At 44.1% G+C, this 27,188-nt stretch overlaps 1 protein-coding gene across 1 annotated transcript in view; it reads left to right on the top strand.

Moving 5' to 3' along the window:
* The first annotated feature begins 1,320 nt into the window (after positions 1 to 1,320).
* Positions 1,321 to 27,188, top strand: part of PDE3A (phosphodiesterase 3A) — a 258,441-nt gene continuing 232,573 nt past the window's right edge. Inside the window, exon 1 of the mRNA XM_052789893.1 lies at positions 1,321 to 1,735. Coding sequence (XP_052645853.1) covers positions 1,421 to 1,735 — 315 coding nt within the window. The 5' untranslated portion in view covers positions 1,321 to 1,420. The remainder of the gene's footprint in view (positions 1,736 to 27,188) is intronic.

Genomic DNA, 27,188 nt, shown 5'->3' with positions numbered 1-27,188 from the left:
CCCCCCCCCCCTCCTTTTTTTGGTTTGTTGTTCTGTTCGCGTTCGGGTCTGCTTCTGGGCTTTCGGCAGCCTCCTCTCCCGGCTGGGGGGGAAGCTCTCATCACTTGATTTTTCCGTGCAAAACTCAAGGACCATCCCAGCAGCGTTCAGGAGGGAAACGCTTTCCTTCGCTCTCTTCCTCTTTTTCTCTTCCCAAGCAGCCTCCCTTCAAGTCCCTCCCGCGGCTCTCTCTCTCTCTCGCCCTCCCGGCAGGACTTCGCAACTTCTGCCCCCGGCTCCGCTGGCCTTTTATTTGCGATTTTTTTCTGGGCTTTTTTTTTTTTTTTTTTTTTTTTGTTATTTCTCCTTCCCCGCGACCACGGCGCACGGCCGGGACAACGGCGGGCCGGGCGCGGACCCTCCGGCGGGCAGCGCCGCCCCCTCCCTCCGCCGGGAGCCGCCTGGGAGGGAAATGATGGCCTAGAAATTAAGCAGCACTTCTGATGTGGTACATCTGCCTCTCCCCCCCCCGCCCCCCGTCCCTTTTCTTGCACCGCTTAGGATTTCCCCGCGTCTCTCCCTCTCTTGCGCTTTTGGAAAAATCTTGAATTTGCGCCCACCCCCGTCCCAGGCCCGGGGTGGTCGCGCAGGGGGCGAGGCGCTCCCCAGCCCTTCATGCGCGGCGCTGGGCGCTCGGGGAGGAGGCGAGCGGGGGGCGAGCTCCGCAGGAAATGCCGGCGCTGCGGCGGGGAGCGCCCCCGGCCCGCCGCCCCCCGGCCGCCCGCCGCTGACCGCCGCCGGAGGGGTCGCTCCCGGCCCCTGCCCGGCTGCGAATAAGCCCCGGGGCGCGGGCCCGCGGTGCGCGGGGAGGCCCGTCGAGGCCATGGCCGGCGGCGAGGCGCGGAGCCCGGGCTGCAGCGGGCGCTGCCCGCCGGCGGGGCGGCAGCCCGGCACCCCGCGGGGCGGCGGCGGGGCGGCGGCAGCGGAGGGGGGGGGGCCGGGGCCGGGCTCCCGGGCCGCGCTGCCGCCGCCGCGGGAGACCTGGCGCCGCCGGAAACTTTCCTCGGCGCTGTGCGCCGGCTCCCTCTCCGTGCTGCTGGCCCTGGTGGTGAGGCTGGTGCGGGGGGAGCGCGGCCGGGAGCTGGCGGCGGAGGGCGGCGCGGGGCCGCGGGGCTGGGGCTGGGGCTGGCTGCCCCCCGGCGCCGTGCCCCTGGGCCTGGCCGGCGCCTTCTTCGGCGCGGGCCGCTACCTGCTGCGCGGCGGCGTGCGGCCGCGGACGGCGGCGCTGCTGCTGGCCGCCTGCTGCGGGGGGGAAGCGGTGGCGCAGACGGCGCTGGCGGCGGGGGAGGATCACTTGCTCTCCCTCGCCGCCACGGGGGTGGTGCTGAGCTGCCTGGCCGCCGTGACATGGCTGGTGCTGAAGCTGAGGCAGGGCGTCCTCATGCTCGCCGTGACTAGCGCGGCCAGGACCACGTCCCTCGTCGCCTTGGAGAAGGTCCCGGCGTCCTGGCGGCCCTACCTGGCCTACCTGCTGGGGCTGCTGGGCATCCTCCTGGCCGGCTGCGCTGACCGGCTCTGGCCCCCGCGGCGGGCCGCCCCGCTGGCGGAGCCTCCCGCCGCCCCCCCGGCCGCGGACGAAGCCCCGGTGCTCAGGCGGCGGCGGCGGTCCAGCTCCATGATCTCCCCCGAGATGTCGGGCGGCGGCGGCAGCAAGACCCACCGGCGGACCTCGCTGCCCTGCATCCCCCGGGAGCAGGTAGGGCAGGGGCTGGGGGGGGAACGACACGCGGGTCCCAAACTTTGCTGGCGGCGGGTGGGGGTCCCGCCGGCGGCGGCGGAGGCGCGGGGAGCTGTGCCCTCCCCGCTGGAGGGGCCGAGCACGGTGCGGGCTTTCCCCGGCGCCCCGCGGCGCGGAGAGCCGCGGGCGGCCGCCCCGGGACGGGGCCGGGGCCGGGGCCGGGGGGGAGCGGGGCTCTCCGGACCCAGCCTGACTCGCCCCGGCTGCGGGCGACGGGCAGAGCGCTCGGGGTTGTCTTTTCTTTCACAGCCATCACCAGCGCTTGCTTTTCTTAAGCCTGGCGGAAGGTTGGCGCGGATGGTACCCGCTTGGCTCTCGGAGCTGGTGGGAACCTGCCCTCGGCACAGCCCTCGGGTTTCCCAGCATCACTTACCGGCTACCTGGAAAGGTAGCTTAGCCCTATTCAACTTGCTTTAAGCTTTAAAGGGGGGAGGGGGGTGTGTGTGTGAGCGAGCCACGCAGCTTGTCCTCGGTGGGAGAAGTCCCTTATCAGGGTGATAGCGTGTCCTCTGAGGCTGGCCCGCACAGCGCGGTGCTCCTCTTTGCACTTTGCCTCCCCAAGGCTGTTCCTGTGCGTGTGATCAATAATTCCCGCTCTGCTGTGGTTGTGGGATCCGGTATGAGGCACATGCGATTTATCTCAGCTTTGCTTCCTTTAAGAGGCCGTGATTTGAATGGATGAGTGAGAACTTACTCTGTTACCAGCAATGCGTTCTTTTAAATACACACCTAAAAAAAAAAAAAAAGAAAAAAAAGCAGCAAACACCATTATCTTTACTGCACAGCTGTGTAGAATCCTGCCATGGACACAAGGTCAGCTTAGTTCTGCGCTCGAAGCGTTTTCTCAATTTTTTTGAGATTTAAGATTGCCCCACAAAAGAATCGTTGGATGGGTCGAGTGTAACAGAGTGTATTGAAAGTCAGTGCAACCCTTGCTGAGCGGTGGAAAGGGAAACCTGGGGGAAAATAAGTGGCAAATGGTGTTAAGCTTTCTTTTTCAATTAGTATTGAAAACTACTCTGTGCACTAAGGTCAACTGAAGCATATTGCCGTACAGCAAAGGTTTTCTTTCAGGTTGCTTGCTGGATAAGCAGCTAAGTATTTTCCAAGTAATGGCATCTAACCATATGGTGTGGGTGGCTAGTTTGTTTCTGGAAAAGGTTTGATTACATCCCTTTGTGGTTGGTTGTGACATTTTCTAGAAGAGGGCCTGACAACCTTATATACTTGAGGCTTATTTTACAACAAATGTACTTATTTATTTAACATTTTTGTTTAGATAAAATAAATATTTACCACAGTGTCCAGGCAAATACAGTGTGAAAAAGTGGAAAGCTGATCCAGTTCTGACTTCAGCAGGAACTGAGAGAGAGAGAAGGGTGTAAGAATTATCTGTAAATCCAATATCTAAGGCAAGAAATTAAAACTGTTTATACTTACTTGATGATGCTAGGCATTTCTCATGGTTTCTTACAATAATAACTTGTAAGGTTTAAAACATATTTCCATTCACTCTCACACTTCAAATAAAAGCAGCTTTTTAGTTGACATCTCTAAGTGTAATCATTTGGAGACAGAGCTCACTAGTTTGTGATCATGTCCTCTTTTCTTATGGAGGGAATTCAGATCATCTACGTATACCAGGATGTTAAACTGGTGATGGATAACAAGGTAGATTTCTTCCCCCCGAAATGATGTGCTACTTGAGGACAGTGGTCAGCTTTGCCCCAAGCAATTCCTGCTTCCAGGCTGTGGAGCTGGACTGGAGTTAGCTGGCCACCGTACAGTTTACCTGCTGCAGGATTTTGGCAAATTTCTCTTTCTTTTGTTCTCACTCACTATTAATCAATAGCGAGATCTGGTATTGCTTGCGTCACTGCGTGATTAGAAATGGATGACTACTTTTGAGTTTGGGGAGGCTTTTTGTCTTTTTTTTTTTTTTTTTTTAAGCACAATGTGGCTGTGTGTATGTGAACTTTCCTCCCTAAAAGCTGTCCTCTTAAATAAATGTTAGCAAGATAGAAAAATGGAAAAACTGAAACAAAGCTCTGTAAGGACCTTGAAGAAATGCTGGGAGAAGTGGGAGTCTCTTATAGCAAACAAAGTTTGTGTTTATAGCAAAAATCAGCTCCCCATAGACTTAAAGAAACCATAGGTAAATGTTTCTCTTTTGGGCAGTTTTTAAATATAACATGTTAAAAATAGAGGTGAGGGCTTTATAAACAAAACCAGGCCTTCCCTCACCCCCTGTTTTTAAAAAACATACCCTGAATGTTTCTGGTCCGAAAGATACCTTGTTAATACGTCTGGGAGCTGCCAATAATTTTCATCAGGAAATGGATCTACTTTATTGCTTTGAAATAAATGCTTTCATTTGCTGAGTAGCATTAGGTGAAGTTTTAGAGATGTTTCCCATTGCCTCTTGTGTAATCTTTCCTATCACTGAGCACTTCATTAAGCTTTTATTTTTCCAGAGTGTGATTCCTTCCCTATCTGCCTCTTTGTGATACGAGATTCTACAAAAGTCAGAGTTTCTGAATTTATTTTTTTTAGTCACACACATCTCAGTTATCTGAATTTTTCCCTAGTAGAATACTGAATTGAATCTATGTGGCCTTGTGATACAAAGGACAGTACCAGGAATTGCAAACTAATATCACAGAGGTATTAGCGTATTTAAAATTAAATGTATACTTCTGTTTAAGCTGCTAGTAGGAGTGGCTGGAAATGCATATGTCGCTAAATTACTCCTTCTGCAGAAACATCTTGTCTTAGTTGCTAATAATTTCCCAAAAGAATTTCAAAAGAAAAACCATTTCATTAAACCCCCCCCCACCATCAAAAATCAAACCAGTTTCTTTTGGTGCTAAAAGTGCTCTTTACTAGTTTCTCATTTAATTCTGGTTTTTGTGGTTGATTTTTGTATATGTCTCTCTCTTCGTCCGCTTTGGCAAATTCTTTGGATTAAAAGCTTCCAGTTTGGCGTGTGTGTAGATCTCATTGAGAAATGTGTGCTTTGTAATAGCCTGATCCTGCTCCCAGCTGAGTGTTGTCTCCCTCTGATTCATCAATGCTGTCTGAGGATGCTCACCTCCTTGAGGGCTAGCTCACCCAGATTTGAGAGAGGCTGCGGAGAGAAATTGTGAATGGATGGATAAGACAGTGAATGAACGGAAAAAAAAATCTTTTCTTTTTTTTTTTTTTTTTGTGGTAAATGTGCAGGTACCACCAAGATGATGACTTTTGGAGTTTCTTCTTCACTTTAAACATTTTAGTTTTTCCTAAAAGTGTGGAGAGGAGGTGGGGAGGCGGGGGACGGGGCAGAAACGGGTTCTATGTCATGGTGTTTCCCACTGAAATATATGGCCCGTGTGCTTTGGAGCTTGTGCCTCTGTGTGTTAATCTTGACATACAACAGTCCAAAGGAATGATTTCGCCTTGGTGGGTAAAATACTCCACAGGAGATAGTAGGGCTGGACAATTTTAAACTATGCCAAAGACTCCCCATTTTTCTTTTAAGCCTTGCTTCTTGTTTGTTTTGTTTGGGGGGAATGGGAAGCTTCCAGTTAACTTGGATTCATTACAAGTGTGTGTTAAATGAGCTAGAGCAGCTGCTGCAAGTAGTTCAATTTGCTTAGCCTTTTTAGATTTCTTTTTTCCTTAGTCAGAACACTGTCACAGGTACAGCATGCATCAGGGTTTGAAGTACTTTCTAGTTCCCAAAGCAGTGGGTGACACAACCCCGTAGGAGAAGGTACTAGCGAGGTGCTGCGTCCTGCCCTGCTGAAAAGCCCCGATCCGTGCAGGAGGTAGCGCCAGGACGGAGGAGTTTCTCCTGCAGCTCCGACGTCTCCAGCTGCCAGGCCAGCAGCTCCGTGTGCGAACTCCCACCCGTGTCCTCTGGCTCCTGGGGCAGAGAGGTTTTCTACCCATTTTCTTTCCTTCTTTCTCTTTGCTGTTTTCCTCCTTCTGAGCGGTTGGAGAAGTGGAAAGCTGTTTGCCTCGCTGAGGGACATCTGAGGGGCTGTCACTTATTTTTAATTGGTTTGAGACTTGGTAGCTGGTTTGTGCTGCCACATCTTTCCCTGCCTGTTTCTCCTTTTAAAAAGTTATTTTTTCAGATAAGTAGCTTTGGTGCCAGACTCCTCTGTCTTCCTCCAGAGGCTGCGGAGGGGTTTTTGCTCAATTTGACCATTTTTCATGGGGTTCTGGATGGTGACTCTGCCTGTTCCCAGTCTGTAGCCTGGGAAAGTCGTGAGCCATGACTGTCGTTATCGCTGCCTGTCTGCAGAGTTGAGAAGACAATACTGTAACAGTTCACATGGTCAAAGATATCTCTTCAGCGATAAGATCTAAGAAATGGAGGAGGGAAAGAAATGTATTTGTTGGGTTTTTTTCAAGGGAAAATTAAGGCTTTATCTGTTCTTCTCATTGTTTGACAGTGAGAGCTTTGTAAGTGGCAGGAATATGTTGCCCCCCCCCCCGGTTCTCTATCATTCTACCCTAAAAAAAGGACAGATGTCCCTTATGTTATAACTAATTTTTAATATTACTTATCCTGCCCTCTGGCCTGAAAATAGGAGAGATCAGAGTGCAACATACAGAGATTTAAAATTTTGCAGAGGAGAAGGCAATTAAATTTAGATATTGAACTTCATGTATGTCAGAAGTTATGGTCTCCTGTTAGACATGCGGTGTTATATACCATATACGTCCTTCTGCTAATAAGCTTTACTGAGCTGTAATTACTCTGATAAGGTTTACTGGCATTAGCATTTAGGTCACTAGAAACCGAGGAATACTGAGGAGTTATGTCATCTGGTGACTTGCTGAAACACAACCGTGTAAAATATTTAAGTAAGGCTCCAGGAAAAATCACCCAGGGATTCCAGATGTAATACTTTATTTTCTTTTGCATGGCTTCATTGACGCAAACCCGCTCTACTTAGATTTTTTTTTTTCCTTTTTCTTTCAACTTCACAAAAATGTAAAAACTGCTGCTGAAACTCTCACGATTGGTTTAGAATCTATTTTTGTCAATCGGTTAAATCAAGAAATGTATATTATGGCATATTGGCAAAAAAAGTAAAATACAGTAGTGACTTTCTGCTCTTTCTGCCTGAAGTGTGAAAATGCAAAGCTGGGGAACTGAAAGAAATCCTGTGTACGCTGGGTTGTCATGTTAATTAAATAAACAGCCAGAACAGTGATCCTGTGTATGAAATGTGTTTTGAGAAGCTTGTTGGGGGCTGGAGGGGAAAAACAGTGACACATGATGTTTTGGACGTTAACTGCGACATTTGTATGAATTTGTCCTAATCTGCTGTTAGGGTGCTTGCGTTCCAACTCTTTTTTGCAAGAGACTGAGACATAGCTGTATTTTGCAAATTGAAGGAATATTGCTTGGGTTTTTTTTCTTTAAAAAGTAATATAAAAAAAATAATCCCATCCTGGAAGTGGAAAGGTTGCTGGGTTCTGGTGCTTGCAAACTGCAGGGCTCAAAATGGGGGTGAGCTGACTGCATCCTAAATGGTCTGAGAATAAAAAGCTGTAATTAAAGCTTTGAGCCAGTTGCTGTGATTTACTTAGGTAATCTAATGGGAGATGTACAGCTTGTAGCATACTGCTTGACGGATAAGGAATAAATGTAAAGGTTCGGATAACAAAGTGGAAGTCAGGTTTTTCTTTGTGTGCATTTTTTCTTCTCTGCGTAGTTTTGAAAAAGTTTCTCGATGAATTACCAAACCCTTTCCTCAGAGTCTCTTCTGTGTTAGTCAGCGTGTCACTCAGAAATAAATGCCTCTCCTTTGGACTATGTAGTTTTTCAGGTTTTTGCTTGGTTGGTTTGGTTTTTTGGTTTGTTTGTTTGTTTGGTTGGTTGGTTTTTTTAACTTGGTTTGCTGTAAGCCCTGCTGCAAGTACACTGGTAGCATCAGGAGTTCTCTGCATCAGGGGTAACGATTTGAGAAATAGCAAAAAAAAAAAAAAAAAAAAGACATAAAATGTGATGTGTGTCCACGTTTTACCTTGTGGGGAATATCAGTGCTTTTCTTTCTGACGTCTTTTTGGAGATGAAGTGAGGTTGGGAGAGGAAGAACTGCTGCACCCTTTGATCAAGCTTTTACTTTTTTGTAACGCAGAGTTCGAGCTGCTTTGCTTCTCCCTCGGTGTGGGCGTATGGAATTGTTACGAGCCTCTCGTTATTTATTCTTATCGTTACTCCTATTATGCTACGGCAGTGCTATGCATCCCCGCGCCCCCTCCCCAAACCGGGGGTGGGTGCGCGCAGCCCCGGGGCGGGGCGGGGCCGGGGGGCGGGGCCGGGGGCGGGGCCGGCGGTGGCGGGGCCGGACCCCTAGAGGGCACGAGAGCCCCTGTTCTGCGCCGGCACTCGCCGCCTTAAAAGCGTAATAAACAAAATCTGTCCGTGGTACTTAACTCAGCCTTTCTTTTATTTGAATTCTATTTTATTTTTGTCACATTTTCCTGTCTATCCGCTGCGATTCCAGTTGCGCTTCTGGCTTCTCCTAGCCCTTGGCTTCGGTCCGTCGGGGGTGAGGCTGGGCGCGGGGCTGAGGAGGGCGGCTGCAACGTTTTGCCTTTAGCGGAACACCTGGGTGAGCGCGGTGGGGTAGGGGCAGGTCAACGAACCTGCCGGGAAAGAAGACTTCGCCTCTCTAAGCTGAGCTCTTTGGGGGTGCTAACAAAAAAATAATTGGAAGAAGAGCGGTAGTAGGCTTTGGCCTTCGAAATGCCGATTATGAGCGTAACTGGAGATGGCGGTACAAAGAAGAAGCTGCTTCCGGATCTGTCAAGAATCCGGAAAAATAGACTGAGTCACCATTGCTTTATGTGTTGTGGAACCTCATGACTCTAGTCACACGTATAACTGTTTATAAATAAAATGGGAAATGCCATAGGAAGAGCACAGTAGCAGAATGTGCTGATGAGGCAAATGGTTCTTCATTCCTGTTGAACACAGGAGGCAGGTGGATGGTTTCCTAATGCCGCCTTAAGGGTTGCTGAACGAAAGGTAAAATATACAGCGCAGGAAGCATATCGGCTAGAAGAGTTTGGTTGGTGAAATTACATTGTTAATTTTGGAATCTGTCAGGAAAAAGACACTGTGTCAGCTGGCAGTGCTGGTCACCGAAAAAGTCTCTGTGTGTGAAGTATTATAGCAAAATTAGATTCGCGAAGTCCCGGTATGGAGTGCTGTAGTGAGTTTTTGTCAGCCAGAATGAATGGTTGGGGTCTACAGATAGCCCAAACCTCTGATAATCATCTAAGAAGAAGCTGGAAAGATATGCAAAAGTAGACCTGACTGAGGAGTCAGGAATAGGTATTTTCCTAAAAATGGAAGAATAGAAGGGAATTTGAGGGAGGAAAAAAAAAAAAAAAAAGACAAAACCACACCCCCCAAACCCCAACCGTTTGGTTTTAAACTGCTAGGAAGAAGTCTGGATGTGTGAGATAGAAATACCCGCTGATAGTAGAACGTGTGTCACAAGGTATAAGTGGAGCTATTTCTAAAATCCTTAGACATTTGTATTTATTATTTATTGAAGTTTAGAGGTTTCTTATGTCAAGTAGGTTGAGGATTAGAAAAACTGGCTTTATTTTTTTTTAATCTGATACTAGTTAGGAAGAAATTTCCCAGTTGGTTACTCTGTTGTGGTATGCTTTAGTGACCTCACTGTTTTATCTGAAGTGTCCACTGACCAGGACCTATCGCTGCATGACCGTGTTCGTATTTTTACTGCAATTAACTACTTGAAAACAATTAGGGAGAAGATATTTATGGGCATCGATACAGCTAAAGGCTCTCCTTCTCCCCCTGCACAAGGCTGGAAAAATACGAAACCTCCACATATCAGAAATAGCTCAGAGCATAGCTGAGGCCTCCTTGTCTAACACCCCTAACCCGCCAGTGAAATACGCGGGGTTAAAGTGGCTTACTTGCATTTTGTATTTTGTACGTTGCTTAAGTGGGCTTTGTTTTGTAGTAAGAATTTATGCTTTGAATTTTAAAATAAAGTAAAATTATATTCTGCATCATTAAACGTTTTTAATGGGATTTTTGTCTGCCTAACTCTGTAGGAGTGATGCCTTTCAGATATACTCAGGATGCTTTTCTGATGGTTGCTGAACTCCTGAGACAGACCTTCGTGATGGTTTAAAAAGCAACTGTTCCTTTTAGACTGGTTGGTCCTCTTAGAATTACCTCAGCTTCATTAAAAGCTGTGTGAAATATGATGATGTCTGCTGGAAAGCCGTATCACTTGCTGTGCTTTGAGGATCAAGTCACTGATGGTTGTTGGATTTATTTTTTGTTTTAAAGAAGCTTCTTGATTCTTTGAATAAGCTTGCAGACTAGTTTTCTTTGTGTAAATGATAATAATGTAGGAGAAGAATTATTACTAAACCTCAAACCTGAACATTACTTGTTCTGAGCAGTATCCTTCTGACTGATGTTTGCGTAAATTTGTCCATAAGCAAGTAAGTAAATTTGTCTGAAATTAATTCCAGAAGGGGAAAGAATTGAGTGTCTGAATGCCGAAGGTTAACTGTTTTTTGAATTACTGCACTCCCAGCGGGTTGATGATACCTTGCTAGCATCTCTGTATGCTGGAGTTGCAGCCGTGGCACCAGCCATAACCTAAGTTGTTCCTTACCCTGGAGTACAGATACTTCTGCTAGTCTCTTGTGCTTACTTTTGCTCTACAGTTTTAAATAAACCAATGTATGTTTGCCTTTAATGTCATGGAGGATAGGCAGAACATTAATATGTTTTGTTACCTATGTTACATAAAAATACTGACCCTTAGCAAAAACGTACACCCCAAATTTACCTTAAAATGAGAATGTGGGGCTGCTGAAGAGGCCGGAGTGGTGGGCTGTCTGCCCTGTGGTGGCGATGAAGGCACTCAGGTGGCAGTCTGCAAAGGCACCCTCAGGAGCATTTATGTTTGCTGTCTGAGCAGCAATGGGTGAAGGCACTTGGAAAGGGTGATGCGTGGGTTGAGGAGCTACATCCAAGCAATTTTTTCTCCACCTCTATGAGCAGTAATCTAGATATGCTCGCCCAAACTTTTTGTTGCCTGCAGAGTAAAACTTGTGAAACCTTGTCTATGTTCATGTATTAAATCTCAATTGAAATGACAGCTGTAGAAAGGTGCAGACCTCTGTGCAAAAGTGTAGATTAAAAAGGGCTGCACAACCATGGTATCCATGCTTGCCTCTGTTAATGCAGTTTCAAGTGCTTTTATTGTGAGCTTCTTCCTGTCTGTCTGTCTTTTTCTTATTGTAGCCTGTTAGAACTCATCAGCTAACAGATCTAACTTGGGTTGCCTTGCGGAGTAGGCTATGCTGCTTCATTTCCACCACATATGCCCACCCCTAATGCAGACAGGGCTATTTCTATATTGGTAATACTGAAATCCTTCCCCTGATAGTTGCTTGGTGAGTGGCAAAAAAGTGTTGGATGCTGATAGAGTTTTCGAGTACCTTTCTCTTGAGTTTTACTGGTGATCCTAACCACAGGTTACTCTTGACAAGGTCTAGTCACTGTATTTTGTGTTGATAAGGAACTTAAGTGTGTTTGGGTGCATTTATAATTGCAAGATAACTGATAAGATGTTTTACATGTGGCTGGAGTTTTAGTTTGAGTCTGTCAGTGGAATTGTTGCAGGAATACTTGTGCTGAGATGTAGCTCTGCATCTTACTCTTGTGAGACAATGAATACCTTTAACTTCTCCTGGAGGTTTTTCAGTGATATTTTAAAATTTATATTGTACAAGTAAAGGTTTGTTAAAAATGCTATTTTTATAACGTTCTTTTTGTAGTGATTAGTGATAATGTCCTCCCTGCCTCCACTGACTTCAATGGGAATTGAGAGTGCTTGGTCCTCCCAGGGTAACAGGCTGATCCTTTCAGTTCAGTCATTAGTGCAGGAGGAGAGTGTGTTCCCATGCACAAATCTGCAGAGAGCTTTTTTTTTTTTTTTTAACAGCTAACCATTCTCTTATTTTAAAAAAAGTAATTCAAAGCTAATGTTGGTTGTGCTGCTTGAAATGTGACCTGAGACCTTGTAGCATGTTTTTATAGATGTGTGTGCACACACGTATACATATATCTTTATACATCCATATCCGTGAGTGTGTACGTATGTATATACACACTCAAATTAGTATTGTGTAGCCTAGAGGGATAGAATTCTTCGTTAGGCTCTGACAGCACAGTCTGCAGGCTGAGTTACGTACGACACTGTTCTTTCTAGATATTTAGTAATATTTTCTGATGTCTCCACAGGCAGTCATGTTTCTTAATACGCCAGCCTCTGTAACCATTGCTTGACTTTTGATTTGTTATAGTTTTAATCTTTCTTTTTCTTTCTTGACTTGCAAATGTGTGCCAAGTTTTGCAAAAATTTTCTTCTTTTATTTGTAAATACTTGAGTAGGGATTTTGATCAACAAATAAATACTCGTGTCTTACAAATGCATGTGTTCCAATATTCAAACTGGAACTTGGTGCTACAACTCTATTCTAGAGGTGCAAAGCCATATAGGTGCTTTACATGGTATCTTTGGTGCCTAGATTGACTTGCCGCTAGCTTTAGCTGTGACATGGAGCTCTGGGCTGGCTGGGCAGAAGGAGCTGATGAGGTCCCTGCGTAGCCTGAGCTGGTGTCATTCTTGTGGGCATAAATGGGGGTTTGTTCAGCGTGGAGCTCTGGCTGGTTAGAAGTGTGAGAAGACCAATTGAAATAAATAGGTGACTCGAATTTTTACAGATAAGGATGATGAGCTTTAGCTGGTAAAACTTACTCTGTTATGTGTAATGGATATGTTATTGCTGCCATGTACCTATTCTCAGGGAAGCTGTGGACTAGTTAGTATTTGTTGTTTATTAAGACAGCTCTGAAAATTTATTTATTGCGACAGTTCCCTGAAATTTGCTGCATTTCTGTTGATCCTGAATTCTGTACGAGGCAAAATGTTGCAGCATAATTAATATGCCATTACCGAGGGTTTTTTTTTTAAGACCAGCTTAATTCATATGCAAGTGCCATTCTTAAATGCAGTTGTAATTGTCTGCTGATTACACAAAACTGCAAATGAATAAACATTTTCTATTAAAGGATTTAATGCTGTACTTCCCATATGCTTGTGAGGAACGGAGCTGCGAGGAAGACTCTGCCAGAGATTCAGAAGTTAAAAGGCGGGTCAGAGTGGAAGGGGAGCCCTATCCTTTCCAGTAAAAGACTTCTGCTCAGAGTTGCAGAGCATTCATCTTTCCTCTGACTTGTGGGGAAGCAAACACATTTAGTACTGCCCAGAAGCAGGCAGGTATACCAACAGGTGTGTACAATCTGATTATTTCAGGCAGCACTGGCTCTGTATGTGCCTCATTACAGAGACTGTACTGAGAAAGCTGTTCAGTGGCAGAGAAATACTGTCTGTGCCATATTGATATTGAAAAGTGACTTCTGAGTTGCAGCATACAAAATGCTAATTCTTACTAAGCTTGCCGTGTTTGTGTCAAGCAGTGTAATAGAGGAGCATGGGATAATAGTGCAACAATTAGATGGACTGGGGTGCCAGCATCAGCTTTAGTGCTGGCACTAAAGCACATATTCCAGCTTAAATTCCGCTTGAGGATCCAAGCCTGTTGTTTCCTCTTGGCAAGGCCCCTTTGGAGTTAGAGCCAGCTAAGAGGAAATACTAGGCACTGGGGTTTAACTGAAATTTAGGACATCTAAACCTAGCTTTCTGATACCTGTGATGTGGTGAGACAGAGAGAGATGGCAAACCCAAAAGTTTCTTGGAGAGTTCTTGAACATTTTTAAGTGAAGTAGTAAAGATAGATTGTCTATCTTCTTCCTCTTAAATCTATCCACTCTTCATTTCAGCTTACTCTTCTGATGTCTGTGGTGTGTAAACCTAGTCCTAAAACATGTGATGTTCTTATTCAGGGTTGATGGATGGTATATACTTGTGGATAGCAAGTGGAGGCATAGATTCAATGTTTATCATTCCAATATTTTAGCTGCCATCATCCTTGGATCTAGAATCATCTTTTGCTTTTCTATTATACATAGACAAGAGAGAAGATCCTTAAGATTAACCTTAAGATTTCCTGACTTGTTGCGCTGTGATCTGCCACTCAAGCAGACTTTGGAAACACAGAATTTTAAATTCTATGTTCATGCCTGGACATGCTGTCATGTTTAGATTTTATTATTCTTTTGGAAACTGTAACTGATCTGTGATCAAAAATGATAAAATTCTTGGCCATGAATTAGTACAGCTCCTTAATGGAAGGGAATTTGCGGCTGCAAATATGTGTGCTTATTTCATGTTCTGATTTGCGTTATATATTGTCTCTTCTCAAATGAGTGGAAACATGATGCTGAGGAAAATGTTGATTTTTAAAGTGAAATCAGTGTATTGCAAAATTTACTGATCTGCACTTAAAAAAACCCAGCCCAAATCCTCAGCTAGTGGGAGCCGTGACAAAACAGCTTCCTTTACAGTCATGCAGTGTACTCATGAGAACTTGGCCTAGGGGCCCCTGGGTCTTTTATTTGGTTAAGGTTTTTAGAACTGAGATAAAAGTAACGATCAGATTGTCGTAATCATTCATAATAGCAGGTTAAGGAGATGAAAACTTCAGGCAGAAACTTGATAGCCCAGAAAGTTGCTTTCTATCTTTCCTGTTATCTTAATGGATTGCTATCTAAAACAGTGAATCAGTGTTTGTAAGCATAATTATGTTGTACGCTATCTTTTGAATGCTTGAATTTGCAATCTCAGATGTTTTTAGTGAAATTTTATATATCTAACTTCTTGGATGTATGTAAGGGTGGGTTTTTTTGTTGTTTTTTTGTTTGGTTTTCCCCCCCCCCCCCCAAGTGTTTATTTAATGAAAAGCAAACTTAGGAGAAATGTCGTGGTATCGATGCCCACATGCTTTGAGTTAACAGCTTAGTGCCACTCTTCTGAGATGCAGTGAATGGTCAGATGTTCCTTTTTGAGCTAGGAGTGTTTACATCAATGAGCTGATTATTCCTGCGTCATTCCCTATCTTCTAGCCCAGCAAATCTGAGACCCCTTTCCTCTCTCGTGGAAGACAGGCCAAACAAGTTCAGGGTGGGCATTGGTCACTTGATTCTGCTTCCATGTCTAAGGAAGGTGGATCAGATTTGTTTCAGACTGTGACTGATACCCAAGAAACACTACAGTTTTGTCTGGTGATATTTTTTTTCCTTAACTCATCACTTACTTCCCTTCAACCAGATTCAAGAACATCTGGTCATTTTTTTTTGTTGGTTTGATTTTGGTTTTGTTTGTTTGTTTGTTTTGGGGGGGTGGACGTTTGTTTGCTGAGCTGGAGAGATCCATCCATCAGTTTGAGTCTACAGAGATGCTACCTCAGATTTTAAGGGATGATAGAGTCATGTGGCTCTAAATGCAAAAGTTTGAATGCAAAAATTTGTTAGTACCTTGGAGGAAATTTCCATACATCAATGACAGATATGCTCTGGTCACAGTATGTGATATGAATGTGAAAGGCTTGTAAAATAGATAGAATAAGAATCAAAGAAAGGCAGTTTCAGATAAGCACAGGTAAAATTCCCGGTTAGTGTGTGAAGTGTGTCTTAAGAATATGTATTAATTGGAGAAAGATGCTCGCTAGTTTTTCATTTGTTAACACCAAATCAAGAAATGCATTTAGTCGATTACCACTATTATTTCCCCTCTCCCCCTCTTTTCAGAGTCTCTTAATTCTAATGAGATTATATATATCTCTTTTAATCCCTTGCTTTCCATAGACTGTAGTGGCCTTTCACCTTTTGGGACTGTTTGTTCTGAGTGATGGCTGGAGTGATAGTGCGGCTCGTGTGACATCACAAACATTTGTGTTGGCAATCCTTCTTCATGAAGGACTCTGAAGTCTGACAGTGGTGAAGATGACTAAGTAGAGACAGATTTATGTGGAAATCTTATTAATACCCATAAAAGAGAGAATGAAGGCATAAGAAATTTGGCTCCAAATAAACAACCAAAAAATGCTCTGTTCTTAGAAGCATTTGGCACAGCTCCATCATGCCTTTTGTGGGAACTGGCTCTTTGTCTGGCCTAATCTTGACTTCTCTTTTTTTCTTTTTTTCTTTTTTTTTTTTTTCTTTTTAAAGATTACTAAAGACTTCCACTTTTCCCAAACTTTCTCACAGTAGAATAAAATTAATTTTCACTTTGGTAATGCATAAATCAGTTAATTATTTCAAACACAATGTAAAACAGATGGCTTGCCTTGTTTCTCAGCAAAGATTTAACGGTAGCCTTGCTGTGAGATCTTTCACTGCACCAAATGTCCCTAGATGTTATATGGTGCTCATAATCAAAGCAGTTTACAAAGAAGAGGAAATATTTTTCAGCTACAGCGTGTGATGGCTGGAAAGAAATTGTATCAGACATGTGAAATCATAATTCAGTTTTCTGGTACTTGGATCTAAAATTTACCCAGACTTTTAAAGAGCAGGGTCTGAACTTCACAGCAGAAGTCTGTCTGTTCATAATGGGTTTTATGGTAGGTGGTTCTGGCGGGGAGTCCCTCTTTAATTCAGCTTTCTGGAAACAGAAAGTTAGCAACTGACTGAACACTGGTTTTGTACTGTCCTGTGTATATATTCATTTTACCCAGCCTGTAGCTCTGAGAGTCCCACAGGATTCCCTGCCATTGCTGTCGAGGCTCTGAAGAGCAGTGCCCTGCTTGGCACACCCAGCACTCTTATTTCACATTTGCTGTTGGCAGCAGAAGTCCCTCTATCATACTGCTGGAAAGAAAACTTCCTTCAGTCTTAATTCAGTTCAGCCCAGGGGGTGGTGAATATTGAAATGCATGTGCAACAACAGGAGAGAGAGCTCAGCGCCTGTTGGGAAAGACTTGCCAGCAGTCAGATGAAAGGGTCTTCATAGCAGTTTTGATATTGGCCTTGGGAGAGGTGCCTGTGATTCTCGGTGCGTGCTAAGACATATGCTTTTGTCTGTGCAGCTGCAGTAGGGTTTTCTGCTTAGAAAATTCATCTTGATTTTTGCTAGAATATGTAGTATGTACAGGCAAGTTTCTTTTATAAATGAAATGCCTGCATTTCGTCTTTGCAGGTGGGCAGACCTTTTTGTCCTGGAAATGATTTCTAATATTCTGAACACTGTTTCTTTCCTGTTACTGTTGAATGTGTAATTGAAACAATTTCTGTTTTCCTTTAAACTGTTACTGTAATTACCTAGGCATGTAGTTAGTCGAGACATTGTGGTTTAGATCTTTAACTGATCCATGTACCAGTGAGCGTCTTGTACTTTTTCCCTGTGTGTATTATTTTTCCCAGCAAGTATGATATGCCAAGCTCATTCCTGATGTGAGCACGTACCAATTTGAAATAGGAAGCAATGAATTAGCTTTTAGGGCTGACTTATGAGCAAGATCATTCTTTATTTGTTTACTTCCGCCTCTTGAATGTGTGTAGTTTTTAGGCCTGCTGTTAGCACTGCCACTGAAATTGTAACCATTTCGGAGAAACAAAACAACAACAAAATGAAGAAGAAAATAGGAAAGAATCCCTATCTGGGTGAGAAGATCATTTGTATCTTCTAATGTTTGCTATGGTAAAAATCTTCACCATGAACGGCTGCTTACTCACCTGGAGAGACAGCTCCCATGCACTGGTCTTTGGTCCCTTTCCCTCATCTGGTAGCAGCGGGAAGCATCCCGCGTTGAGGAGTTGTAGGCGGGATTGATATCCTGCAAGTGGCTCGCTGGCCGGGAAGTGGAGTCGTTACCTTGGATTTAAAGTCCCAGGGCTGTGCTCCTGCAATGGTAGCACTTACTGTGCTCCTCAGGTTCCTGAGATGACATAGTTCTTTTTATTAACTCTTGGTGAGATTTCAGAACTGCCATCTCCACTCATCCTCTATTTCTGTTCTTGTACTTTTGCATCATTTTGGAGAGCAGTAATGCTGCAAGAAAACCCGTTTCCTCAGGCCAGTGGGTTTTATTAAGTGGGTTTGTCAGATGCTTCCAAACAGAGCTGCCAGTATTGAAATCTTCTGTTCCTTTGGTGTTTGAATATCGAAGGGCAAATTGGTGTCCCTTCTGCCAATCTTGCTTAGCATTTGTATTGTTCTGCTTACTTTTAGAAAACCCTGTAGGCTTCTGGCCTGACGTTATGAGGTGTATCATGTATTCAACTTGTGCTGAGCTGGGTGGGCAATAAGGGCATTTGGACTCTCACAAGAATGAATGTGCTGACAGATTAATCCTGTCTTAGCTCTCATATTAAATGTTGTTGCGGAAAAGCTGTAGAAGCTGGCGTTATTTCTTGCTGGGCCAGAGACATGGTTAGAAGGTGGGTACTGAAATCGTTAGCTCTGTTTTAATGGTGAGCTTCTTTGAGCTGCTGTCTTCCACGTTAAAGGGTTGCCATACATCTCTCTAGGTTTCTGGGAAGCTGAGAGTGAGGGAAAGCCTGAGAGCTCTTCCTGTTGGGTGGACTATATCTTGTTGGCCATACTTGAGGCAACTGAAATACTAAATTGAGTGAGGTGAATTAGTGCTGTGTTCTTCTTTTGTCCCATCTAACTTCCTTGCTTCAGCTGTGTGATTTACCTGAGACCAGCTAGCTTCAGCTAGTGCAAAATGAGTGTGCAGAAGTATTTGGATAAAATTCAGTTTGAAGGGAAGTGTGGTTCCCAGTCCTCCCTTGTTTGCCATGGAGGCCAAATGCATCTCATCCAGTCTCTGCTGGACGAAGCCTGGAAGTGTAGAGTTCCATCTGAATACTTCTCGTACTTTACAGCTCCTCCCTGCTTTGTATATGAAAACAACATTCTTTCAGAAGACCAGAGGGCGGAAATGGCTATGAACAAAACCCATATCTTTTCTGATATGTCAGAAGATACCAGAAAAGAATGGTGTGCTCCATGTCTGCTGGTAGCTAATTTCTTTTAATCTTATTTGTTTTGTAGGAAAAGAAGGCGTGGTTGGATATTAGGGAAAAGTTTTCTAACAATAATGGTAGTAAAGCACCGCAACAAGCTATCTAGAGAAATTTCATGTGTGTACATGAGACGTTCTTTTAGAATAGCCTTTTAGATGGTTTTCGAAGCGGGTCTAGACACCTGCATTTTCTTAGGCAAGCGTAGTTGTAGCTGCCAGTGTTTCCTCCCAACCTGCACCTCCACTGCTTACATCTGCTTGCGGGCTGTCTCCCCCCAGCTGCTGGCCAGCGTCCTGGTGCAGTGTCAGCTCCTCTCACTGTTGCAATGTAGAGCCCAACCAGTAAGCCCCATTTATGTTCCACTCAGTGCCTGATGTACAACGTTAATGTTACTCTGGAGCCAGGAGCTTGCAGTCTAGGTGCCTGCCCTTAGACAGGATTACTGAAGAACAGATCAGATTTCTTGCGTCTCTCTTGCTGTTGCCCTTCTCTGATCCAGGAGTTGCTATGCTGTTTGGTTTGCGTTATCAGGTTGTGATTGGTGGCAGACTTTTTTTTTTTTTTTTTTTCTTTTTCTTCCCCTTGAATGATGGTGTTCAAGTTCCAGGTAGGCTCCTCATTGCTCTTTGTTTTACCCAAGCTACAAGTTGATTTATCAAGTCCACTTGTTAGCTTAATGCTTTTATGGCTGCCAAAAGAGTGCTATGTGGCGTGAGATGAAGTGGCTGGGAGTTGTTAGGCTTTGTGTGTAGGGTGGTTCCTTAGCAGCCAGATAAGAGGCAGCAGTTTGAAGGACATGACAGAGCACCGGAGGGCCAGACCTCCCGACCCTTGCTCATGTGAATTAGCAGCGTTGGACTTGGGAGAGAGCTCCCGCAGGAGGAAGGGCCTGGGGATGGGTGCCTGTAGGGTACAGCACATTCTGCGCGTTATGTCCCACCGCCCAGCCCAGTAGTTCTTGTCTGCTTGGTTTTTAATACACTCATTTTCAGTTTGTGGGTTTTTTTTTTCCTTTTCCTTTTTGAAGTAATTTCAGTCTGAACTAACTGGATGGTTCTTAAAGGCTGTTAAAATCTCAGCATGCAAGCTGTAAAATTTCCTAATCATCTCCAGGAGATAATCTTTCCTGGGGGAGACCTTTGAATGCATTGCCTGTCAGTAGGAATAGGTCAGATGCCTCCAGGTAACTTTCTGGGAAGGGAGTCTTGTGTTCAAAACGGTACCTACCTGCTTTGTTAAGAACTAACTGGTTAGTGGGACCTGTAATAAAAGTCCTCTTTTACATTTGTGCTAAATCCTCTTAAAGAAAGCAAAATAGCTCTCTTGTTAATGCTGCTCAGTGTAGAAATAAAGCAGCTGTTGTGACTGTCAGAGGCTTTAAGAAAAACTTCAAATCAGAAAATGTTTCTAGACTTGATCAGTTGATGAAACTCAGTGGGCTATGGCAGTGCAGTCGGGTCTCCAGTTTCTCCTTGGAGTCTGGAAAGCATGTTGAGTTTGGGCCTGAGAACTAGTTCAGAGTTGTATTTTAAGTAGGTAGGTGACACCTGGGGCAAGTAAGCTGTGACAAGAACTAAGATTTTCATAATTCTCCTGTAAGTCAAATGATTAAAAAAATATGTGAATTTTGGTATATTGAACTTGAAGAATAAATCCCTTTCTTCCTATGCTGGACTCCAAAATTCACCAGTGAAAGTACTGGAGAATGTCATTTGGAAGTAATGCTGACCATATTGGTGGCTTAAAATACCTGGTTAAAACTACTTCCAGAGACTTCTATAGCTTTGAAATTGCAAAATTGAATAGCTCTGAATTATAGTGAAGCTTCTTCAGATGTCTCACCTTCCTCCCTCTGAACTGGGGAAGCAGAAGGAAAAAAACACAACCAAATGCACAATATTGCTCAGGCTTATGCTTCTCTCGTTCTGGCACTTCCACTTGTGAGTCTGCGGTGGGTGTGGGGCTGTTAATTGAATTACCTCCTCGTCACCTCTGGCTCTCCCCAGTGCGTGGGGCTCTGTGCAGTCTAGGACATCCATGGGATCCTGGGCTCAGAAGGGGGAGAGAAGGGTTGTGCTGTGAGCTCGGTAGCATAAGTGCAAATGACACATTTCAGGACCAGGATGATGTTATGTAGGGAATTTGGTGGCAAAATGGAAGTGTTTATATATAGAATAAGTATATATGTATATTTTTAATTGATGTGTGGATACATGCAGGCCTATTAATAGATGAAAATAAGGAGAGGGGTGAGAGGAAATAAAGCACCACAGCTGTAATTTATCAAGATTGACATGAAAACAAATATTATTCTAGTAATCAGAGGAAATTCTTTGTAAAGCATGTACAAGAAAGGTATTTTAACCCACCTCAACGATTTCCTGCCCAACTATATCCAAAGAAAATCAGACTGACTTCTCCCCCCCGGGGTCACTTTTAAATTACTGTTTCTCCCCTCCTCCATTTCTGTTGACATTGGGGGTTTTGTTTGCTTTAGATGTTTTTCTTTTCTCTTGTCAAATGCTTAACTGATTTTTGACCTGGTGTATAAAACTGTATCTAAAAAGTGCCGCTGGGGGCCGGGGAAAGGATTTGATTCGGCGTTTAACTGTAAGATGTACTGAAGCTGAAGGATCTTGACACTGCCTCCACCGAGGGCCGTAAGATTGGGCAACCTTGGTGCGCTTGCCTGGCGTGCTCCATTTAGTGGCGGAGGAGGTGGCGCGCCCCAGTCTGGGTCAGTCCCTGCCGAGCTGACTCTGCCGCAGCTGTTTCGGTAGGGCACCCGCTTTTGTACAGCTGGGCAAAGGAGGCAAAAAGAATAACTTTACCCTCTCTACATCGTAACTGTTTCCAACTTTTAAATGTCTGAACTCCTAACAATGCTATGGGAGAAAAATGTTCAGGCACCATATCTAACCAGTGAAATGAAGATACGTGGTTTAAGCAAAGTCACCTGGAAAACACCCGGTGGATCAAGGGTTTGAATCTGGCGCTTAAAATGTTGCAGGTTTATCTTGTCAAACTTCAGCTGTCCGAGGGTGACACTTTGCTTTGGACCCTGAGAGTTCCTAAACCTTTCTTGCATTCAGTTATTTTTGTCTTTGTTGTTAGAAAGGATTTTTCTAACTGTTTAATAACATTCCTGCTTCAGTTGTCTGTCAAAAATAGGAATTAAGGAAATGCAGCCAACGGCCTTTATCAGGTGAAAAAAGGAAGAAAGGAAAAGAAAAAAAAAAGAAAATACTACTGAAGTGGATGCTCTGCTTTCTGCTGCCCAGAGGAGTTTCCCATTTCTTGCTAGCAAAAAGACTATGAATGCCTTGTGCTAATAAGCCTTCTCCCTCAATGTGTATCACAAACCACAAACACCATTTATCTGCAGGGAATGATATTAATAATTTGAAGAGTGACTAGAAATAAAAACAAATCTGGTTAACATCATCCATGACCTGACTTGATTAAAAGGAATTTCCCCTCTTGAAAAACTATTCAAATGCTGTTTCTGAATGAATCTGTAGGTAATAATAGTGGCTGATAATGCAAGACAGAAAAACATTTGCAAGAAGTGTAACCCTGAGTTTCCTTCTAGCCTGTACTGAGCACATAGATTGGAAAAGAATGCTAGGTGAGGACTAACCGAAAGACTTCGCATTGGGGCTTTTTATGTTTTTCTCCTGTGATCTTCTTAACATTTAATGATGAGATTGATGTTTTCAAACATCGATTTATCTTCTAAATATATTGTAAAAGGTTAAATTGTAGATAGAGGGGAAAGAATGAGGGACAATGTTTCTGTAGTGTTGAAATGCAGCTTTGGCTCCAGCATTTAAAGGGGTCGGAGGTTTTTGCAGGAATCTGTGGTTAAGGGGCATCTTCTGCTGTGTCACAAGTGATCTGGTGTCATGGGGAGCCCAGGACGTTTCTTTGGGTTCTTCCCTGATAATTAAAAGCACACTGCAAGGGGGCATAGGACTGTTGGGCCCCTAACACTTATTCCCTGGCTACAGCAGACCCTGCATATGCCAGCACACCACTTTGCATGGCTGTTGAGCTGCGTGTATCGCAATGCAGGCAGAGTCCTAGTGAAAATACTGTGAAAGCAGCCTTTTTGGAGCACGTTGGTTACTGAGGCCGGGTAGAAGGAGGACAGGAAGGGAAAAGAGCTCAGTCATTTGCCTGTGTAGGAGTGGGAGTCAGTGTGAAGGTAAAGGAAATTACTCTTGATGTGGGAAAAGGTCAGGAGATCGCAGGCAGAGATGGAATAGCTTTGGAGAACTGCATCAGTAGGGTGCTTTTATTCAGTGTCCTGTATGGTCTTGGGACTAAACTTCAGTTTGGGACTCAGATTTGACATCAGTTCTTGCCTGCTGCTCAGCTGCTTTTGGCAGTTTACATTGAGGTATCCGTGACTTCTGTTATAAATGGAATTCATGTGTCATTTTCCCCATCTTTTGCTTTATCAATTTAGATCTTGCGTCAGCCCTGGTGTAAGAGACATTTTGGGGGAGGATGTTGGCAGGGTGTGCACGTGATAATAGCTGACGTGTGGGTCTCTGCTCTCACAAGGAGTTTGTAATTGCTGGAAATTACCTAGGAAAATACCTTTGGAGAGTGCCATTGCTTTACAGTACTTCAGTAAGATAAAAAGGGGGGAAGGGATTTAGTCCAGGCATGGTGCGGTCCTAACAGACCACCAGGTTTCCAGGGCCTGATTAATTATCATTGCATAATACTGCAATATGCTAGCCGGTGGGCCAGCTCACTCAGGACGAAGCATAGAGATCTCTAGCACGGTGCTGCCTTGCATGGTGCATGGCCTTAGAGAGACCTGGAAACCCTACCTTGTGCCGGACTCACCCGAGACCACTAAATCCATTCCTGATTATGTACTGGATGCGTCTAAAAGGGATAGGGAAACTTCAGCCGGATGAGGTTTCCAGCATGACGTCAGTAACTCTTGCTTGTTACTTTTTGTGGGTGAACTGCAGTTAAGGCACAGAAGAATATTTTATTGACTAAGGGACTAGTTTGTCCTAGAATTAAGTGTCTCTTGATATACAGCTGTTTATACAGACGGATACAAAGTACTATTACCCCCCTTGGTAGGCCACCATCCATGCTAGAAAGATGTGTGGTGAATACACTTCTTCAAGAAACTGGTTCTAAGACTAGGAGGAATTTCAGGATGCATTTTTTACAGGAAGATTGAAAGAAGTCTTTTTTTTTTTTTTTTCTTCTGCAATGCCATGCATTGTTGCAGAGCACAGCCAGAATCCTGGCTCTTCGCTCCTCTTGAACTCAAATATTTGTAACCTTGAGGAAATGCAAGTTCTGCTGGACAGGCTCACTGGGGCGAAACGAGCCTCCATCAGCACCTCGAGCATATCGGCGGTTGTGGCTGGCACACACCCCCAGCGCATCCTCAGCAGGAGGGAGGTTACCCTGCTTCATGTTCTGCCTGCAGGCAGCATCTTTCCCGAGGATACTGGTGGTGGGATGCCCCTCTGCTTTATCCTACTTCACTCACATAGTTTCTCTGCTTTCTCACTTTCTCTGCTGGTTGTTAAACAGCAGCAAAGCCACCGCTTCTGGCCTTCATTACTGTAGATAACTCCGTTAAAATAGCTTGGAGGCCTGGCAGTAACCTTGCAGTTGACATTTAAATCTGTCCCTTTTTTTTCCTCCAAACCTGTTTTTTCTTTTTTACTTTTTACTAGCATAGAGGTCTGAATTATGTTGTTTGACTAGTGAACACTCATCCTCTCTCCTGCCTCCAAAGATGCTGCTGAATACTTTGGTGGAGATGTGGAACGATTCTTAAGGGTCACCTAGGAGCTACCTGATGCTGGTGGCTTTCTTGGGCCTGGAGGAGCAGCCAGTTGAAAAATGAGTTGCAATTATTAGCTGTACTTGCTGAACATCAAGCTGTTGATTTCACTGCTGATGCACAAGTATCTGTTCCATGATGGTTCATTTTCTGCTTTAGATTTAAAGCTGTAAAATGCCCTGTCACTTGTCTCACCTTGTCAGGTCAGGCATGTCACTTTTTTTCTTTTATGGTAGCGGATTATCCTGCTGACGCTCTTGCATTTTCCTACCTGAAGGAAATGCTCGTGTGGTTGCTTAAGGCAGTAGTGCTGCCGTTGTGCCCGGGCCTGTTACAGTGCAGCTTATATTGCCGTTTCCTGAACCGTGTGCCTGGGCTGGTGGTAGTCAGACTGCTCCCAAAGGCATTAGCAGCCTGGCGTGAGGATGCTCTGGTCCAGTGGCGTGGGTGGAAGCAGAGCTCTGCATGCAAGCAGTTAACTGTGGCTCAGCTGTTCAGAGGTAACACCTAGTTCAGTCACCTCAGTTAACTTTGAAGCACATGGTAAATTTCATGAAATTAATGGACTTGTACTCAAAACACTGCATACAAAGAAGTATTTTATATTCCAGATGTTTTAAATTGCCTCCATATTTATAAAAGTGATACTTAATCAAAGTAACTGAATAAATTTTTGACCAAAACTGAAATCTATTTGGAATGTTTGTGTTGGGGAAAAGCTAGTAAAACTTTATTCTGCTTGATACAAATGATTTATTTATAGAACACTTTATAAGTACAATACTGGATTTTTATAGAGTTGAAATGCAGGAAAAGGGAGAGGAGATATCTAAGAGTAGCCGTGGTGGGGGAAAGTAGCTTGTCTACATGGAGAATAACTGTTTTCACTGACATGGGGAATTGCGCTGTTAGCTCAGTGGGAGTCATGTACCTAAGAAGCATTTAAAGGGCCTCATTTGGAAACCATGTGGTGATGCTGAGGTTCCTGGTGACTTTCCTTCAAAATAAAAAGGAGTTTGTGTAGTCAAGCTACAAAAAAAAAAAAAAATCCTGTCTTACTGAAGGTAAAGAAATTCTTTGTATGTTTTGCTCTTGACACGAGCAATATAAATAGGGTGATGAATTTATTTGGGGAATGGAAATCTGTTTTTTAAGTGCTCTAAGTCTCCCAGTGACAGATAGGCACCAACTATCTCTACAGAGTCTGGACTTGACTGACATCCTTCACAGTGAGAAGCAACTGAGGGAGGTGAGATGTGTTTGTCTGCCTGGTAAGAGGTACAGAGTTAGTCTTTGGCTGCCTTGCCCAGGAACAGAAAGGAAAAACTAATAATGTAAGTAGGTTAACGAAAGGGTTTCACTCCATAAGGAAGGCTATTCTGTAAGCCTTATAATTCTGTAAGCTGTTAATGACTATATTATCTGTCACGCTGGTAATTCTGCTGTCACTCCCTGGTGAAGCAGAGGGTGCCATGGGGACTGGTGATGTCCTGTCCACGCTTCACTTGCGGAGTCGGAGCGACTGAGGAATCGGTCAGGTTGCAGGACAGCAGCGAGGTGGTGTGCATCTGTGTGTGCAAGGAGGCCTTTGGCCATCTCAGGAGCTGAAATGTGAGAAGGTGCTGTACAAGGGTCAGGACAGGAGTCCCTGAAGCTGACTTCTACTGATACAGTAACGGTCACATATTGATTTTTGGCTGAGATGTGGGCTTTTTTTTTCTATAAAGATTTTTTTTTCTGTTTTGTTTTTTTGTTTTTTCTTAATGATAGGCACTGTTGCATTAGGTGGCTTAGCAGGTCTGATTTAATTTGCTGTCGAAGAGCAGTAATGTGCCATACATCTTCTCCTCATGTTAAATGCCAGGGTTTCGTTTATTTTTCCAAGCCTTCAGCCACCAAAGGACCGATGCATGAAATTTTATGGGAAGTCTGTTTTTACAGGCAGAGCCGAGTACCGGAGGCAGAGATTAAGTTTTTTCAGTTCTTCACTGTAGCATGTTTGATGCAGCCTTCTGCTTTTTGTTCTGTGCAGTGGTATAAAATCAAAGTGCAAGAAACCAGTGAAATGACCGCAATGACTTGTGTGATAGTAGCTCTGAAATCAAGCACAGCTACACTTTCTCTTAAGTTTTTTTCAGCCTTTTACTCTTTCAACCTTATTTTTGGTAGTCTTTCAGTTTATGCTAGATACTGCGTTTCCTTCCCAAATAACAACAACAGAGGCATTTAGGACCCTTACCAATTTTGTATAGACTAAAATTTTCATGAATACTTAGAGACTAAGCAACTTCTCCCCCCCCCCAGCTGTTCTTTTGTGTCATAAATTTCTAGGCTTTTCAAGCAATTTCCTGATATCATGTTGCTCAAAGAACAAGTGATCTGTAGTGCGTGGGTATAGCAATTTAGACAGTATTTATTTAATTCAATTTCTTTGAGATGCAAGAATCAAGCAGCTTTTTTTTTTTCCTGCTGGGAGATAGCAAGAGATTGCTAACTGCTTCCTTAACTCCCATCAGAGATTCATTACTGCTGGTCTTTCTGTCTTGTATTTAAAATTTAAAAATAAGAGATTAATTTAC

Source organism: Harpia harpyja, chromosome 6, assembly GCF_026419915.1.
Source record: "Harpia harpyja isolate bHarHar1 chromosome 6, bHarHar1 primary haplotype, whole genome shotgun sequence".
In the NCBI taxonomy this organism is placed as follows: Eukaryota; Metazoa; Chordata; class Aves; order Accipitriformes; family Accipitridae; genus Harpia; species Harpia harpyja.
This window is presented reverse-complemented; position numbering and strand designations above follow the sequence as displayed.